The following is a 16,966-nucleotide window of genomic DNA, read 5'->3' as shown; positions in this document are numbered from 1 at the left end:
AGGAATCCCTAGTTAGATACTGATTTCTGGCTTACGTGGTTAGGTGGATGACTGCCCCACTAACTGAGATAAAAGAAAACCCTAGGAGGTGGAGCTCATTTGTGGGGCAAATAGATTAGTTCTTTATTGAGCATGTGGGTTTTAGGTACCTGTAGGGATCCAGGGGGAGGCATCCAGAGATAGGAGGGTGTTTGGATCTGAACACAGGGAAGATTACCCTGGAGTACAGAATAGGTGTCGTCAGTGTGCTCGTGAGTGAAGCCTGAGAGTTTAAGTGTTTTGAATTCTTGTTTCAGGCTTTATGCTGAGAGCTTTGTCTTATTACCATCTCCATCATCATCCATTCCACAGCTAACATTTACAGAGCACTTAATACATGCCAGTTTCATTAGTAAGTGCTTTATCTGCATTATCTCATTCAGTTGTCACTGCAAGAAAAGGAAGTACCAAGAAAGGGAAGTACCATTCCAATTTTAGTTATAATTGAAGATTAGAGAAATTAAGTAACCTTGCCCGAGGTCATACTGCTAGTGGGTCGTGAAAACAGAAACACCTAAGGAGTTTGTAGAATGAGAGAAGAGGGCAAAGACAGAGAGCCATGAGGACATCAACATGTTTTTAGTTCTTTAAATTTTTTTTTAAATTAAAAAATAATTTTCTAATTAAAAAAATTAAGGTATCAAAAACATTTAAGGTATCATGTGTTTTGGATGTTATGGACAACTTATAAGTGTACAGCTCAGTGACATTTTAAAATGTGAACATGCCATTGTAATAGCCTGCTATCCAGATGGAGAAATAGAACATTACCAAAAAAAAAAAAAAAAAAAAAAGAAAAAAACCCAAATAACGACAAACTTTACTAACACTCCAGAAGCATTCTTTTTTTTTTTTTCCCTCCAGAATCATTCTTTACACTACTCCCTCATCATTGCCTGCCCCCCACCCAAAGGTAACCTCACCTTTGACTTCTTTCTTCACGATTAGTTTTGCTGTAAATATCAACATTTAAGCTGTGGGAAAGGAAAGATGGGCTTAAAAAGGTGACAGATAAACTGGCCGGAGAAATGGGAGAATGTCAAGAGAGCTCGCCCGTCTTTCACTTTCACTAGCGCGCACCAATCGGAATCTAGCGATACAAAGTAGCAGTGATCTTGGAACAATCCTCTTTGGTAGCAGTGGGAATTCTAGCAAGATAAAATTCATGAAGTAGTTGGTAGTGACAGAAGTAGTAGCAACTGTATCTATTCCCAGGTCAGTGGAGTTGGTAAGGCACGCTGTAGCATCTCGCTTGGTGGCGGCAGCAGCAACGGAGCAGCTAGGGAAGCGGTAGGTGAATTCTTTGGCATGATTTGGGGTGGCTTTCCTTATGATGTGTCCTCCAAGTTGAATTCTTAAGGCTCTCAACAATTTTGTGAGCTACCCAATATAATCTATTATCCAATATATTCTCCTACTAGGTCGAGAGAACAACTTTGCAACTGTGAAAAGCTATTGGTTGCCTACCCAATGAACAACGAATTCATTCCCTTGTCTTTTTTGAAACAGACCCCACCCCCCACCCCCCACTTTTTTTTTTTTTTTTTCCAGGACACATGTGGCCGGACTCAGGGGAATAAATCACGATTGATCTACCTCCGTGCCACGTAGGTAATATCATCCTTTTTGCCAACATATATTACCTCTCATTTTCACAACAATCCCGCAAGGCAGGTACTATTGTTTCCATTTTACCGATGGGAAAACCCAGGCTCAGAGGAGTGGCAGATTTTGAACACCGATCTGACTCCATAGCTCCTTACAGTGCACTACTCCCTAACTCATCTATGGGTAAATTTGCACATTTTTTATGATTCTGGTTGTGAGTATTCTACTTTTCTATTGTACCTATCAGAGCGCCCTGTATGTAGGCTTCCTTGCTCATCATCCGTGATAATCTGGAAGTCCTTAGGGCGACTAAGTACCCCTTAGGAACAGCTCCTAATGACTTCGAGGCACCCCCTCAACTCACCAGAAGTGTGTCTAATGATTCCCAGGACCTTCTCCCCCGCCCCAAGAGCTGCTCTTAATGACCCCCAAATCCCTGCTCATTGAGAAACTGCTTTTTAATGACTCTAAGGACATCCCACCTCGGAGCTCTCTTCCTTTCAGGAACTGCCCCCTTCAGGAAATGTCTCGGTTTGCGGGCGGGCGAGGGGTTCCCCATGATACGGGACTTACAGTTTTAAAAACCAAGGCAGTCTCGTAAAATGGGACAAGTTGGTCACCCTATCAGAAATTGCTTGATCTCGGAAGATTAGGCTCCCAGCGCACTTCTACCTTAGGCAAGGGTCTCACCCTAAAAAGACTCTGCCCCACCCTTCCGTTAGTAACATCCTACAATAATCTCACTGCCTCTACCTTTGCCGACCATCCTATTTCCAGGCATTCGCCTCTTTCAATTCTGATTAGCTCTGGGCGGCCAGAAGCGCGCCTATGATTGGCCAGCCCCGTAATCCAGCCGAGATGCTCAGTGGCCGCAGTCCCGAGTGGTACAGCGTTTCCTCCTGGCAACAGCCCGACCCAGCGCTCATAGGCTGAGCAGATTGATATGCCCTGACTTGGGCGACTGCAGCGCGTGCTCATTGGCTGTTTGAGGAGTGATAGCGTCCCTCAGATTGGTTGACGCTGTACGGCTGCGCAGAGGCCGACTTTCTAGAGGAGGCGGAGCTTCGCCCTTCGCCGGCTGAAAAAGCAGTAGATACGGCTAGTGGCGACAGCAGGAGCCCAGCATTAGCCCTGCCGGGGCGGTGGGCTTTAGGTAGGAACCACAGGGTTTTGAAATCCTTTAGGTTTGTTGCTGCTGTAGCCGTGACCGTGAGCTCCAGTGGGGGAGGGGCGGGGTTGCCGTCAGCGGTGAGTGAAAGGCATGGTTCTTGGCCAATGGGAACAGGAGCTTCTAATATGGGTCCTAAGATTGGTCCTTTCTAATCTCTTATGGCCAATGCACGTCGGGAAGGGAGGCGGGTCTCTTAGGCCTTATTTTCTTCTTCCTGCGGCCGGGCCTCACTCGCCTAGGCGGCGGGGCCGGGAGGGGCTGGCCCTCTATGCGGTGAGGATCGGGGACCTTGGGAGCGGGGGCTACCTTGGGAGTGGTACCCGCGGGGGTGGCTGCGAGGGGAGGGGGCGGGAGTTAGAGGTGGTTGTTAGCAACAGCGACCTTTATTGAGTTATTAGGTACAGGGCCTAGTGCTTAGGGTTTCGCTTGCATCATCTGAGTTAATCACAGCAACCCTGCTGAGCAGGGAGGTTGGGATCCCCATTTTACAGGTGGGGAAACTGAGACTTGGGCAACTCATACAGTCAAGGTCACACAGCTACTGAATAGCAGAGACCGGATCTGTATTCAGAGTTGTTTTGATCCCGGAGCCGGTGCTCTGAAACTACTCGGCTTTGTTGCTGGATGGGGGAAATGAAGGAGTCAAGGAACAAGAGCTTTCCCCAGGGAGTAGATTGGGGGAAGGGAATCCTAGGGTTGAAAAAGGGAGTGAGCAACTGAAGTGGGGGCGAGGAAATCAGTTATTCAATAGGTACCGAGTGCCTACTCTGTGCCGTGCATTGTTCTAGGTTGTAGGCATAACAAAGATGACCAAGTCCAGAGGCAGGTGAAGCCCCATTAGTGGCTTCCAAGGCCCAGGTGACGGGGCCTACAGTGTTCACAGGATTGTGTGTTGTTGTCAAATTTGTTGAAGTAAGATATTTGGCATTTTTAAAAAAGAGGGTCCTCAAAATTGATTAAACTTGAGAGGTTCCTCCACACTTGCTTAGTCTAGGTGGAAGTTATGTTGCAGGCAGCATCGAGTAGCGGAAGAAGTGCTGGGAGTGCATCGCAGGACTGTGGGGAAATTTCCTGGTATGTAAAAAGATAAACGTAAACCTGCCATGTAAAGTTTTGGTGAGCTGTGTGAAAAGCTCCTGGCCAAGAGCAGACTTTGTTTTTGGAGAAATGGAAGCTTGAGAGATGCGGGTAGTGGCTTTTCTCTCCTATCTTAGATAGTTCTGTGCCCATGCTGTCTTCCTAGTCTGTTACTAGGTTGCTGGTAGGTTGGAGACAGTTTTCCCTTCTGAGCTCTCCAGCTCTCTAGGGAACTTGAAGCTGAACTGCCATGGCTTTGGGGCCCAGATTGGGGGAGTTGAGGAGGGAAATGTTTTTGCTTCTGAAGTGGCTCCTTTTGTCTAGTATGCTTGGTTCTTATTCAGCTGGAATAGTCTATTGTGTTATCAGGTAATGGGGATGCACCCACTTAGTTGAAGGCCTCATCTAGAAACACAATATTTGACCTTTTCCAGTCAGTTTGAGGCTTGCCCTGTATTGCCAGGTTATTGCCCATTTAAATTTTGTCCTTTGAATTCTGGGTATGGTACAGTTGAACTAGTCTCTAGTTTGATCTCATGTAATACTGCTGAAATTACATTTTGGCTTAGATATGAGAACAGTTTCACTTTAGGGTTTTAAAAACTAATATCAGTGTACTTTTTACCTCTTAAACTTTGTAATCTTGTAGCCAAGTAACTGTCTTTAGGAATCTAGAATACTGCTTTAAGCTTTAAACTGTGACCTAGAAGGAAGCCCAAAGGTTGTTTTTTTACATCTGGTTGTAATACATTGTTTAATATACCCCAAAGCAGTTATCAAAGGTGAATAAGGGAGCAACTTGAAAAGATAAGAGTAAAATATGGGCAGGGCAGCGATAGTATTGTTAGATAGGATTAACGCTCTAGTAACAGTTTAGCTGAAACAGTGTCTCCATTTAAATGAGATTTGAATACCCACAATTTTGATACATCGGATTCTTTTTTCTTTTTTAAGTTTTCATTTATTTATTTTGAGAGAGAAAGCACACAGGTGGGACAGAGACAGAGAAAATCCCAAGCAGGCATTGCACTGAGTGCGGAGCCCAATGCAGGGCTCAAACTCCTGAACCGTGAGATCGTGACCTGAGCTGAGTGTGGACGCTCAACCCACTGAGCCACCCAGGTGCCCTAATGCATCCGATTCTTTTAGATTCTTTTAAATATAAACTTTTCTATCTGTTTTTTTGTTCATTTAAATAACCTGTGTAGAGGCAGATTCCAGGTGTGAGGTCTTAATGCTTCTTCAGAATTTCTGCATCTTTTACTGTTTCAGCCCTGACATTCCCAGCATTTTTTCTTTCTTTTTCAAGTTCTATTTACATTCCAGTTATTTAACATACAGTGTAATATTTGTTTCAGGTGGAGAATTCACATACAACATCCAGTGCTCATCCCAACAAGTGCCTTCCTTAATTCCCATCACCCATCCTCCTTGACGTTCCCAGCATTTAACTCTAATTACATTTTATATGATTTTATGTTCTTAATGTATTTCTTCAGGTTCCTGTCTGACCAGAGTGACTTCAAAAAGGAGGGAAAATGGCTTCAGAATCTGAAACTCTGAATCCCAGTGCTCGGATAATGACTTTTTACCCGACCATGGAGGAGTTCCGGAACTTCAGTCGATACATGGCCTACATTGAATCCCAAGGAGCTCATCGGGCTGGGCTGGCCAAGGTGAGGGTGGGTGGGATTGGTCCACGGAGCTTTTGTGACCAACCGGGCAGCAGCAGAAATCTTTCCTAAAGGCAGGGTGTGGAGTATATACTTCCTATTTGCAAGTTAATTCCTTTTGTTAACATCTGAAGCACCTTTTAAGTTGGAGGAGAGCTTGGAGTCTTTAAAGGGCGGTGTAGAGCTAGTGTCCCCGGGCCAGCTGCTGTGGTGCTTCCATTCTCTTGGTGGAGATGGGTGCTTTAGTGTTTGCACTCGGAGGGCTTATGCCATCCACCTTCTCTTGTTCTCATTTCAGTCTCATCCAGTACTCTGATAGCAGGTTGGGTTCTCTTGTGCACTTTGTTAGATTAAGAAAGTCAACTCTTCAGCCTCCTCTCTGTGCCCAGAGGAAATGCTGAGCTGAGAATGAGTATTACTCGTCTTTGGTCACTGCAACTAGGCGGCTAGTTGGTGGCTGAACTGGATCAGGGTTAGCACAGCAGTGTGACTCGCTATGTTGGGGTGAGTGTGGTTAAATCAGAGTCACTTTGTAGTAAAATTGGCTGGTTGGATAGCAGCCTACCCACGTCCTGGACTATGAGCAGCTTGTTGGATTTCTGATCTCTGTGTTTCCTGTGTTCCCTACAGGTTGTTCCTCCAAAGGAGTGGAAGCCCCGGGCGTCCTACGATGATATTGATGATCTGGTCATTCCTGCCCCCATCCAACAGTTGGTGACTGGGCAGTCTGGCCTCTTTACTCAGTACAACATACAGAAGAAAGCCATGACTGTTCGAGAGTTCCGCAAGATAGCCAATAGTGATAAGTGAGTGAAAACACGTTCCTTCCCACCTGCCATAGCATCTAGGAACTAACGTCTCATCTTCATAGCTGTCTCCTAAGACTGCTGCCGTGACGCTGAAGAACACTTTTCTCAGCTCTAGCTTGTCTCCCTTTCTGCTCTTTTTATGGAAGCATTCCTACTCTCAGTACTGTGTCGCAGTCTAAACACGTCTGTGTCCTTACCTAAAGTAATCCCATTGTTCTTCCATCAGAAGCAGAATCATTTTCTGACCCTGGTAAGTTGCAGAGTTGCAAAGGAGAGTGTTGGAGTTGGTTCAAAAGGAGTTTTTGCCGGATGTCTTAACACCTGCTTATCGAAAAGTGGCCTCAGTAGTTTATTCTCTTCCTTCTGGGTCCTTCTGTGTTTTATCATGCTCAAATTCCTCACTACCCATCCAGAAGCTATCTCTTTTCCATTTTGACATGACAGAATGTGAATAAACTGTCAAGCTGTTTGTTATTTTCTGTCTCCATTCTTCATCATCCATACGTGCTGATTGATCTGTTAGAAACATCTTTGTTTAGGCCTGCTGTTTTCATTTGTTTTCTGTTTATAATATTTAGCTTCATTTGACCTCACATTTGGAATGAATTTTGTGGTTCCCTCATTGAGCTCTGACTGTTCCTTCTTAATTCTCTCTCTTGGACTTTCTCCTTTCCAATGTTATTCCTCAATTTTGAGTGTCCACAAGGGATTCCTTCCTTCTCTCTTGCTTTTTTTTCCTGAGCCCTTTTGATCTGTGCATGTCATGACTTCAGCCAGTCAGACATTATATTTTGTCTTTTCTGTGCATGAGCCCAGAGCTAGATCTGTAGCTGGCCAGTCTTCACGCTCCTGGGGGTGTCCCTTCCTGTGCTTTATTCATTGCTCTGTCTCACATCAGATCTTGTTCTATTTCTATGCTTTGCCTTCTTTTCCTTTGACTTCGCACAATTCAAAATGTGGTTTTCCAGTTTTATTGACAGCTTAACTCTTTAGAAAAAATTTTTTAATATTTATTTATTAATTTTTTGGGGGGGAGAGAGACAGGGCGTGAGCAGGGGAGGGGCAGAGAGAGGGACACACAATCCGAGCTGTCAGCACAGAGCCTGACGCTGGGCTCGAACCCACAAACAGATCATGACCTGAGCTGAAGTCGGACGTTCAACTGACTGAGCCACCCAGTTGCCCTGGCAGCTTAACTCTTAAAAACCTCTGTATTGCTGACTCACCTGCTGTCTAATGAGTGAATTTATGTAAGAGCATGTTGAAGAGCGACATGCTCTGCACAGGAGAGGCTGTGCCGTCCTTTCTGTCTGGTTTCTAGCTGTGCGCTGGGGCCAGGGCCCCCTGCTTTCAAGCTCACATGGGGTTCCACCAGAGGCCTCAGCCTCCTGTATCCAGTCTCTCTTCTCAAAAATGGTAGGTCTTTCAGGATACCTCTTTTCTTTTTAAATTAGCCAGGCCTGTCTTTTCCCTTTACCTGAGATGCAACAAATTCTTACCCTTGATTTCTTATCTGCTTGGTCAGCCAGCTTTAAGAAAACCCAGCAGGTAAAAATCTAAGTTTATAAAGCAGAGCAGTTGGAGGTGGAAGAGTTACTTATATTTCAAAGGGAATTCAGGGGTCTTAAACTTGATCATTCAATAGGTTGAAGTTAAAATGGTTAAAATGTAAGGCCGCATTTAAAGTAAGATTTTTTTCCCCACCCAGCCCGTTGTCTCCACAGTTTGTCTTGGGTCTTTGCTTCTACTCTTTATCCATTCATAATATTTTCTTGCCATTTGATTTATAATGTGCATTTTCAAATATCTATTCAATTTACACATTATTCTTTTTAAAATTGCTATGTAATCTTAAGGGGTTTGAATTTTTAAAAAGATTTTGGAGTAAATTCTCAGTATGTGATAATTGAGCTAAAGAATATAGATATTTTTAATGTCTTTATATAGAGATATAGACATCTATATATAGACAGCTGTGTACGTGTATGTGCATATATAAAAATATCTTTTTAAAAATATCTTTCTTAAACATTTGATTTGCAAAAATCTACATTTTTAAGAATTTTATTTTTTTATTAAAATACTTTGTTTTTAGGTGTGATTATTTGAGTTAGTCACTACATAGGGTGGTGGGAATGTAACAGTGACAATACAGATGAGCTGTCATGGAGCCGCTTCCTTTACAGAGTGCAATACTGTTCTAGAACCTCAGCCCTTCACATGCTGGCAGGTTTTGGTTGTCTGTGGATATATAGGGATTTGCAGTTCTTGGTTTCTCCCTGAGTGTCTGGGCCACTCCTGATTCTGGCCAGGATGTTGTTTTTAGTGGTCTCTTGAAAAAGTTGAGAGTATTCTGCTTCTTAGGGAAGATGGGCTTAACGTCTTCATATACGTTACCTTCCTCAGGCCCAGAGCCCAAGGAAGGGATGTGGAGGAGGTTACTTGTGTAATGGAGCCTTGAAGGCCAAGGTTTTGTCTTGTTCGTTTGAAATGTCTTGTTTTCCCTAGAATGGGATTGTGTCTTGTCCTTTCATAATGCCTGATGAATTTAGTCCTTGTTAAAAAAAAAAAAAAAATATATATATATATATATATATGTATATATATATATATATATGTATATATATATATATATATATTTTTTTTTTACTTGTTTTTGTTTTACTTTTGAAAGGTACTGTACCCCACGCTACAGTGAGTTTGAAGAGCTTGAACGGAAGTACTGGAAAAATCTCACATTCAATCCTCCAATCTATGGTGCAGATGTGAATGGCACTCTCTATGAAAAGGTGAGACTTCCAGGAAGCCCTCTGCAGCATTTTTGCAATTTAACACAATTTTTACCTGCCCAGCACTTAGTAGGCACCCAGAAGCTGCTTGCTGAGTTGAGTAGTTAAACAAAAGAGTGACCCACCACCAGCCGATGTGCTATGCACACTTAATGGTGGGTATTTTTGCATGTGACTGAATTTTATTTCTCCCACTCTCCATGTGAATTGGGTGATATAGTGTTCTTTGCAAGGGCTGTTAGAATAGTCTGTGGGTGGTAGCCGATAGTTCTTCAAAGGGTGGGCTCACAGTAAATGAAATGTTGGGGGAGAGGCAGTGTGGTTTCTGCAGAAAAAAGATCACTGACTAATTTAGTGAAAGGGGTATGTATTTAAGAAGAGAAACATTCCGATTTTCAGAACCCTCAAACAAGATTCTTTTTTTTTTTATTTTATTTTATTTTATTTTATTTTTTTTTTAAATTTTTTTTTTTTTCAACGTTTTTAATTTATTTTTGGGACAGAGAGAGACAGAGCATGAACGGGGGAGGGGCAGAGAGAGAGGGAGACACAGAATCGGAAACAGGCTCCAGGCTCCGAGCCATCAGCCCAGAGCCTGACGCGGGGCTCGAACTCACGGACCGCGAGATCGTGACCTGGCTGAAGTCGGACGCTTAACCGACTGCGCCACCCAGGCGCCCCTCAAACAAGATTCTTTAGCAGAACCTATTTTAACAACTTGTGTCGGATTGCGGTATAGTGCTTTTCAGAATAAAGAACAGCCTTGGGGCTCCTGGGTGGCTCAGTCAGTTGAGCCTCTGACTTCGGCTTGGGTCATGACCTCGTGGTTCATGGGTTCGGGCCCCTCATTGGGTTCTGTGCTGACAGCTCAGAGCCTGAACCCTGCTCTGGATTCTGTGTCTCCCTCTCTCTGCCCTTCCCTGCTCGTGTTCTTTCTCTCTCAAAAGTAAACATTAAAAAAAATTTTTTTTAAATAAAAAAAGAATAAAAAACAGCCTTAGATGGCATAAGGAAGGAACATTTGGGATTGTTTTTGATAATTAAAAAAATCTGTGGAGAATTTTAGGGATTATCACTCACATTAATTGTAATGATTTTGTAAATTATTGGAAAGAAGGAGTTTGAAAAGATTCTCAACTTGTCGATGACAATTTATTGAGTGGCGGAAAGTGAAACTTACAGATGTTAAATGGCAGAAAGATACTGTAAGGATCTGGGATGGGGAGGTACAGAAGCAGGACATAAGAATCGAGAACGTGCGTATAAGAGGTGGGCTTCTAGCTGACCATTAAAGTTTTGGCAGTGGATTTGGGTGACATTGTAGACTTTTTACTGATGACGCTGCCTAGTGGAAGCTGGGGCTAAACAGTCACAGACTGGGATGGTAAATTCCCATGTTTTGTATTTTTAGTGATTTAGGAGTTCTTTCCTATTTTGACCTCAGTTTCTTTAGTTTCAGATCAAAGTCTTCCTCCTGGGGTTAAAAACAGGTGGCTGTCCCCTCCTTATTCATCTTTCACATGCCAGTTTTCTTTACCGAGTGGTATTTGCCTTTTGGAGGTCTGATGGCGTCAGCTCTAGCGGTGGCTGTGAAGTGTGAGTGAGGGGGGCTGTGGTCTTCATGTCCAGGCTGTTTTGACATTGTTCCACATCATTAGGGGTGACAGGTCACCTGTGACCCTTGCTCTTGTAGGTTCAGAGCCTCAGCTTGTGGGTACTGCAGTTGCCCTCAGCTGTGATTTACTTTGCAGCATGTCGATGAGTGGAATATCGGGCGGCTGAAAACCATCCTGGACTTGGTGGAGAAGGAGAGCGGGATCACCATTGAGGGTGTGAACACCCCGTACCTGTACTTCGGCATGTGGAAGACCTCCTTTGCCTGGCACACTGAAGACATGGACCTGTATAGCATCAACTACCTGCACTTTGGAGAGCCAAAGTCCTGGTAAAGTCGGGTTGCAGTTGGCACCGGGCTTCTCGCGACGCGGTAGGGCCCCTTGGCTCTAGTGTGCCGAGGCGGCACCTTGGGGTCTTGTTAAAATGCACATTCTGGTTCCGTAGGCCTGGGGTGGGACTGGCACTTGACATTTTCTCCAGGTTTTTAAGCTGTGAGATGCTGTTAGAGCTCTGGTGCTTAGACCTCTCTTCGAATAGTGAGGCTTCAGAGGGCAGGTCATTTAATACTACTGGATGGAAAGATAAGTCGTCTGAGTTACTGAGAGTTACAGAGGCTCTCCCAGGCTTGCCCACTGCTTTCTGATTTCTTTCTCCGAACAGGCCTGAGGCATTTCTTAGAGGCAGACTTCCAAGACTGGAGTCACTCCTTCAGATGATAGAAAGCTTTCTTTTCCTCATGGAAAAAATATTTGGTGAGCAGCAGTGTGTGCTTAACCCAAGAGGGGATGCAGGGCTACTCCATATATGCTTCCTGCTCTCCAGGATGTTCTCAGTCTAGTTGGGGAGGCAAAGATCTGTTCTCTCCTCTCTCCCTGTGTTGATCCGTCTCTCAACCCCAGCATTTCAGTGAAGGTTCTGCATTCGACTATAGTGACAGAGACATAGGTTATGTGCTGTCACACAGGAGACTGGTCAGGAGAGAGAAGGGGTGAGAGAAGCACCGATGGGCACTCTAGATCCTCGTAGGGAGGGTACACGAAGGTGGGGTGGGAATTGGAGAAGCTTCCCTGGAAGAGGTGACCACCAAGCTGAGGCCTAACATGAGGAGGCCTAGCTGGGTGAGACAGTGGCGGGTTTCAGACAGGGAAGACTGAGGAAAGTGTGTCCGGGTGGTTGGAATGACACGTGCAGAGATCCTAAGCTGAGAGGAAGCACGATGTCTTCGGGAACTAGAGGAAGTCCTTTGTGGTTTGGGTGCTGTGTACAAGGATGGATGAGCGAGGAGGCTGACAGGGACACTGTGGGCCAGGTCACGGGGAGTCGTGGAAACCGTATGCACCTTCATTTCCTTTTCCGGCATTTTCAACCACTTCTTTTCCCAGAGGTTTTCCTTTTTTTTCTAATGCTTTCCAGTTTCTAGTTTTGGGGGTGTGTGTGACCTTCTGAGCCTGTGTGGACCCCCTGACTGCTGTCCCATAACCTTTCTTAGATGGCTAGACTTCTAGAATCTGTAAAAATAGCTTTTGTGCTTTCCTTCTATTTATTCCCAACTTCCCTGAGATTGGATTTTCACTCTCCTGTAGAGAGATTTTCTAGTTATTACATACACTCTTTTTAGATCATCTAAAGTGGGACTTCCAGAGACTTCTGGGCAAGGTTGCCTGATGGATCCCAAGGTCCTTTGGGTGACCAACATTTTCCTCCACTCCCCATCTGTTTTGTTTGGTAGTGAAACTATTTGGGATGGGAAGTTTCTCTTGTCGTGGAATGATCTTTATAATCAATTATAATGGTTAAAATAGACTTAACTGTGAGTTTCAGAATACAATAAAGTTTAACAGTTTTGTAAAACTTATTTTTTATTATTTATTTTTTAAGATTTCATTTTATTTTATTTTATTTTTTTATTTTGAGAGAGAGAGAGAGCAAGGGAGAGGGGCAGAGGGAGAGAGAATCTTAAACAGGCTCTGCACGGAGTATGGCTCAGTCCCACAACTGAGATCATAACCTGAGCCGAAATCAAGAGGCAGACGCTCAACCGACTGAGCCACCAGGCACCTCAGTTTTGCAAAAATTTTACGTAGTTACAGGTGGTTTTTTTTTTTTTTTTTTTAAATGAACAGTTTCTGTGGTGTCTTGCTACCCTGTGGGGTGGAAGAATAATTAATTATTGGGTAATCAGTGTAGCTGTCACAGAGATGATGTGAAAATGGGGTCAGCAGCAGATACAGGGCCGGGTCTCTAGTATCAAATCCATTCTTCCCATTCACCATTCCCCCTCCATCCTGTCCCAGTTAGGCTTTCAGCCTCCACCAGGAGCACTTTAATGCTATCCTTTAAAAAAATTTTTTTTTATTGCTTCAACATTATAAAGGAGAACAAGGCTGGTTGCATACTATAAATTCTGGCTCATGGTAAACATTCAGTGAAAGTCTCGGTAAATGAATGAGTATTAGAGAAATAAATTCACTTGTACCTTGTGGGCTCCTCTCCCCAAAGTCCAATATATCATTTCTCCAGACTCCTTTCCAGTTTTTGTGGTTGGGAGCTGTTTTGAGAGTGGGGATGAGCCCCTTAGGTCCTGAAGGGGGCTCTCCTCAGCATCCAGTGCTTCTATGTGATTGCAGGTACTCTGTCCCCCCGGAGCACGGAAAGCGGTTGGAGCGCCTTGCCAAAGGTACTGTCTCTCTTCCCTGTGCCTGCTCAGACCCTGAGACCCTGTGAACTGCACTAATTGCTCTAAAATGTCCGTTCTCTGCGGTCAGATTTCTTATGTGTCCTTTCACAGGCCTGCATGTAGGTGATAAGCTACACTGCCAGAGTGGTTACCCTAGCAGAGCAAATAAAAATCTGGAAACTTCCTCCATTTGTCCTGGGAAGGGACTAAGTAATTCTTAGACAGTCTCTGTCTCAGTTTTACCAAGCATAGGTTTATTTGACCACGGAGAGTATACCCATCATCCTGGGTCTGGTTCTTCTGCCAGAAACCTAAAGGTTAAAATTGAATTTTTGTGCTTTGGTTCTTTTAAGTGGACTTTAATAGATTTGTACCTCTAGAGGGCCAATTTCAAGAGAGTTTGGGTATTCTGTGCTGTAGATGTGTTACTAGCAAAAGATTGAGGGATAGAGTAGGAGCAAGGTCCTAAATAGTTGCAAAGCTCTCTTTAAGCACAAGGCAGGTTGGGTGATCTCAGTCTCCCTAACAGAATATGATTACCCAGGTAAGCCATTGGAGAGCCCGGGGGCTCACTGTAGAATCAGGATTGGCCCGAAGCCAGAAGGATCTGTGGAGATCCTGTGCTGATTTATCCTCCTGACACAGCCAGATGAGATGCACAGGTGTGCAGTGGCTGCAGGGCTGCAGAGCTGGTGTGGAGCAGTGTGTTCACCTGTGCCCATTTTCAATGAAACAGGCTTTTTCCCTGGAAGCGCTCAAAGCTGCGAAGCTTTTCTCCGCCACAAGATGACTTTGATTTCCCCTTTAATGCTGAAGAAATATGGAATTCCCTTTGACAAGGTGAGCTGACTTTACATATGGTCTTAGGCTTACAAGGAAGGCAGCCACCCTTTTCGGTCTGTTTCACAGAGGGGCTTTATTCTGGTTCATCTCTCTGTACCAGGCGTGGGCCAGAGGTAACCCATATAGCAGTACTTGGATCCAAGGATATTAAAGGTGGAGGTTCTGTAGCTTCCCGGTGCCAGAGGAGAGTCACATCCCCTAGAACATTGTTAACTTCGGGGAATGGTCAGTTACAGTGTTGGGGTCTGATATGATCAGGCTTCGCGTCTTACAAAGACCCTGGTGGTCTTATGACTTATGCTGGGTTATGAAGCTGTAGCCGAGCTCTGAGTTCCAGTCCGTTAGACTTCAGCCATTTGATGCAGCTGGTTCAAGTCTGCTCTTGTTCAGGTGACTCAAGAAGCTGGAGAATTCATGATCACTTTTCCTTATGGTTACCATGCCGGCTTTAACCATGGCTTCAACTGTGCGGAATCCACCAATTTTGCTACCCGGCGGTGGATTGAGTATGGCAAACAAGCTGTGCTGGTAAGTCTGTTTGATTGCTTTCTGTAACGCCATGACCGAAAATGTCTGGTGAGCAAATTCTTGTTAGATACACTGGCTGGTGATTAGAACATTCTTTGAACTGCTGGAATTCAGAAACAGACTGACAGGGCTGTGCAAAAGAGCTAGTATGTTGCGTTCATACAGAAATTAGAAGAATTTGTTCAGGTTTGGGATGCGTAAGGTGAGGTTTCCATGCTTAAAGTCCATTTGAGCATGAAGACCACACCCACGCACATGGCTGTTTCTTGCTTTGGCCACTCTGGGATTTCTCCGTTGAGAAATTCTTAGGGTTAGGGAAGCAAGCAGGGCTGGACGTTTGGCAGGGAGCAGACTCGCTTATGTGGTCCTGGCTTGGATATGTCTCAGAGGGACGGTGGATGTGGAGCATCCTGGGTCGAAGTGCAGAGCCTCACCTCCAGCATTTCTTTATGCATCCTAGTTCGTGCCCAGGTGGGCTCACCCCAGCGCTGCACATTGCTTTCTGCTTTTTCCCCTGCTTCCCTCCATGCTCGAAGGCTCTGCAAGGACAGTATGGCCTCAGCCTGTGAACGCAAACAGTTTGGCTTTCAATTGTCTTGTGTCTTTTGCACTTGGAGGGAGGAGATGGGATGTGGGAGTCGCATGGAAGCCGTTAAAGAGTGTTGACTGGAGCTCTCCTGGTTCCCTGGGATAGTGCTCCTGTAGAAAGGACATGGTGAAGATCTCCATGGATGTGTTTGTGAGGAAGTTCCAGCCAGAAAGGTACAAACTTTGGAAAGCGGGGAAGGACACCACAGTTATCGACCATACTCTGCCCACGCCAGAAGCAGCGGAGTTTCTTAAGGAGAATGAACTGCCTCCAAGAGCCAGAAACGAGGAGGAGTGTCCAGAGGAGGATGGCATGGAAGGGATTGAGGATGGAGAGGAGGGTGACTTAAAGAGAAGGTAACCCTACAGGCTCTGGGCCTAGCTCCCCCCCCCGGTTTAAGGGAGGGGTGTCTGGCAACTTCCATAACCTGCCAGGAGGCTGTTTCTAAGTGGGGTGTTTGAGCCACAGCGGAGGGAACTTTCTTCTTGGTAAAGGCTCCAGAATCCCCAGAGCGAGGGCATTCAGGCTATTTCTTACAGCTGTCACCCAAGAGTGATCACCTCTGTATGCGGGCCTGTAATTGGCTGGAGCAGAGGTCGCATAAGAGAGCATGGCTCCCTCTGAGCCAGAAAAGCCACATTTTCTCCTTACCATATGAGACATTTTTTAAAAAGGAGAGTATGGTGGTGGGAATGAAACTCGCAAGGGCAGGGGGTGGTGTGAGTGAAGTTGGCCAGCGCCTTTGGTGTCTGAGCCAGAGGATCTGGGCCACATGGAGGAGGAAGGAACATTTGTGGGGTACCTGCTGTGTGCCAGGTGCTCTGCATACCTTCAGCTTCACATCACATCTTTGAGGAGGATGGTGATACTCCTATTTTCCATTGGGTGGAACAGGCTCAGAGAGGTGAAGTCCCTTGTCTCTTCTACAGATAAGAGGTGGGACTGAAGTGTGACGCATAGTAGACAGACCCTGGCCATTCACTCATTTGGGGCTATGTGTGAATATGTATGCAGGTAAATGAACTTGCGGCCCCTTAAAAAGTTGGCTCTCCTTCTTGCAGCCTAGCCAAGCATCGTATAGGGACAAAGAGGCACCGAGTTTGTCTTGAAATACCCCAGGAGGTGAGTCAGAGCGAGCTCTTCCCCAAGGAGGAGCTGAGTACGGGACAGTACGATATGACAGAGTGCCAGGCTGCCCTCGCTCCCGTGAGGCCCACCCACAGCTCCGTGCGGCAAGTCGAAGACGGCCTTCCCTTCCCAGGTTAGTTGGTTATGTTTTCCCCAGAGATGTAACTGCATTCTGTTCTGAGTTGGATGCCATGTTGAGTGCAGGGTCACAGATACAGAAAAGTGGGGAGGTGGGTCTGTGAGGACAGAGTGTCAGTGCAGTGTGAGAATTGGTGTGAGAAGGCATTTGGATAGGGACATGAGGGATGAGGGGTGGAAGGTAGGGGAGTCCCTCTCCTTCTACCTGGTGAGGGCTCAGGGAGACGCTGAAGGTTGGTGAAGTGACAGTGAACCGGCTCTTACGAGAGAGGTGGGAGCT

The 16,966-nt window shown here is 45.3% G+C and overlaps 1 protein-coding gene across 3 annotated transcripts in view; it reads left to right on the top strand.

Moving 5' to 3' along the window:
* Positions 1–2,673: 2,673 nt before the first annotated feature.
* KDM4A (lysine demethylase 4A) overlaps positions 2,674–16,966 on the top strand; it is a 46,088-nt gene continuing 31,795 nt past the window's right edge. For 2 of the 3 annotated variants that reach the window (XM_019428980.2, XM_053896331.1), the window contains exons 1-10: positions 2,965–3,091; positions 5,395–5,571; positions 6,199–6,374; positions 9,052–9,166; positions 10,918–11,111; positions 13,411–13,460; positions 14,197–14,300; positions 14,694–14,831; positions 15,526–15,776; positions 16,482–16,681. In XM_019428980.2, coding sequence (XP_019284525.2) covers positions 5,434–5,571; positions 6,199–6,374; positions 9,052–9,166; positions 10,918–11,111; positions 13,411–13,460; positions 14,197–14,300; positions 14,694–14,831; positions 15,526–15,776; positions 16,482–16,681 — 1,366 coding nt within the window. In that variant the 5' untranslated portion in view covers positions 2,965–3,091; positions 5,395–5,433. Of the gene's footprint in view, positions 2,801–2,964; positions 3,092–5,394; positions 5,572–6,198; positions 6,375–9,051; positions 9,167–10,917; positions 11,112–13,410; positions 13,461–14,196; positions 14,301–14,693; positions 14,832–15,525; positions 15,777–16,481; positions 16,682–16,966 lie in introns of those variants that run through there. The other variant, XM_053896326.1, reaches the window with a different exon arrangement.

The sequence above is a fragment of the Panthera pardus genome, unplaced genomic scaffold (assembly GCF_024362965.1).
Source record: "Panthera pardus isolate Hobbes unplaced genomic scaffold, ASM2436296v1 HiC_scaffold_11, whole genome shotgun sequence".
Taxonomy (NCBI): domain Eukaryota; kingdom Metazoa; phylum Chordata; class Mammalia; order Carnivora; family Felidae; genus Panthera; species Panthera pardus.
The sequence above is the reverse complement of the archived record's forward strand: the minus strand, read 5'-3'. Positions and strand labels throughout refer to the sequence as shown.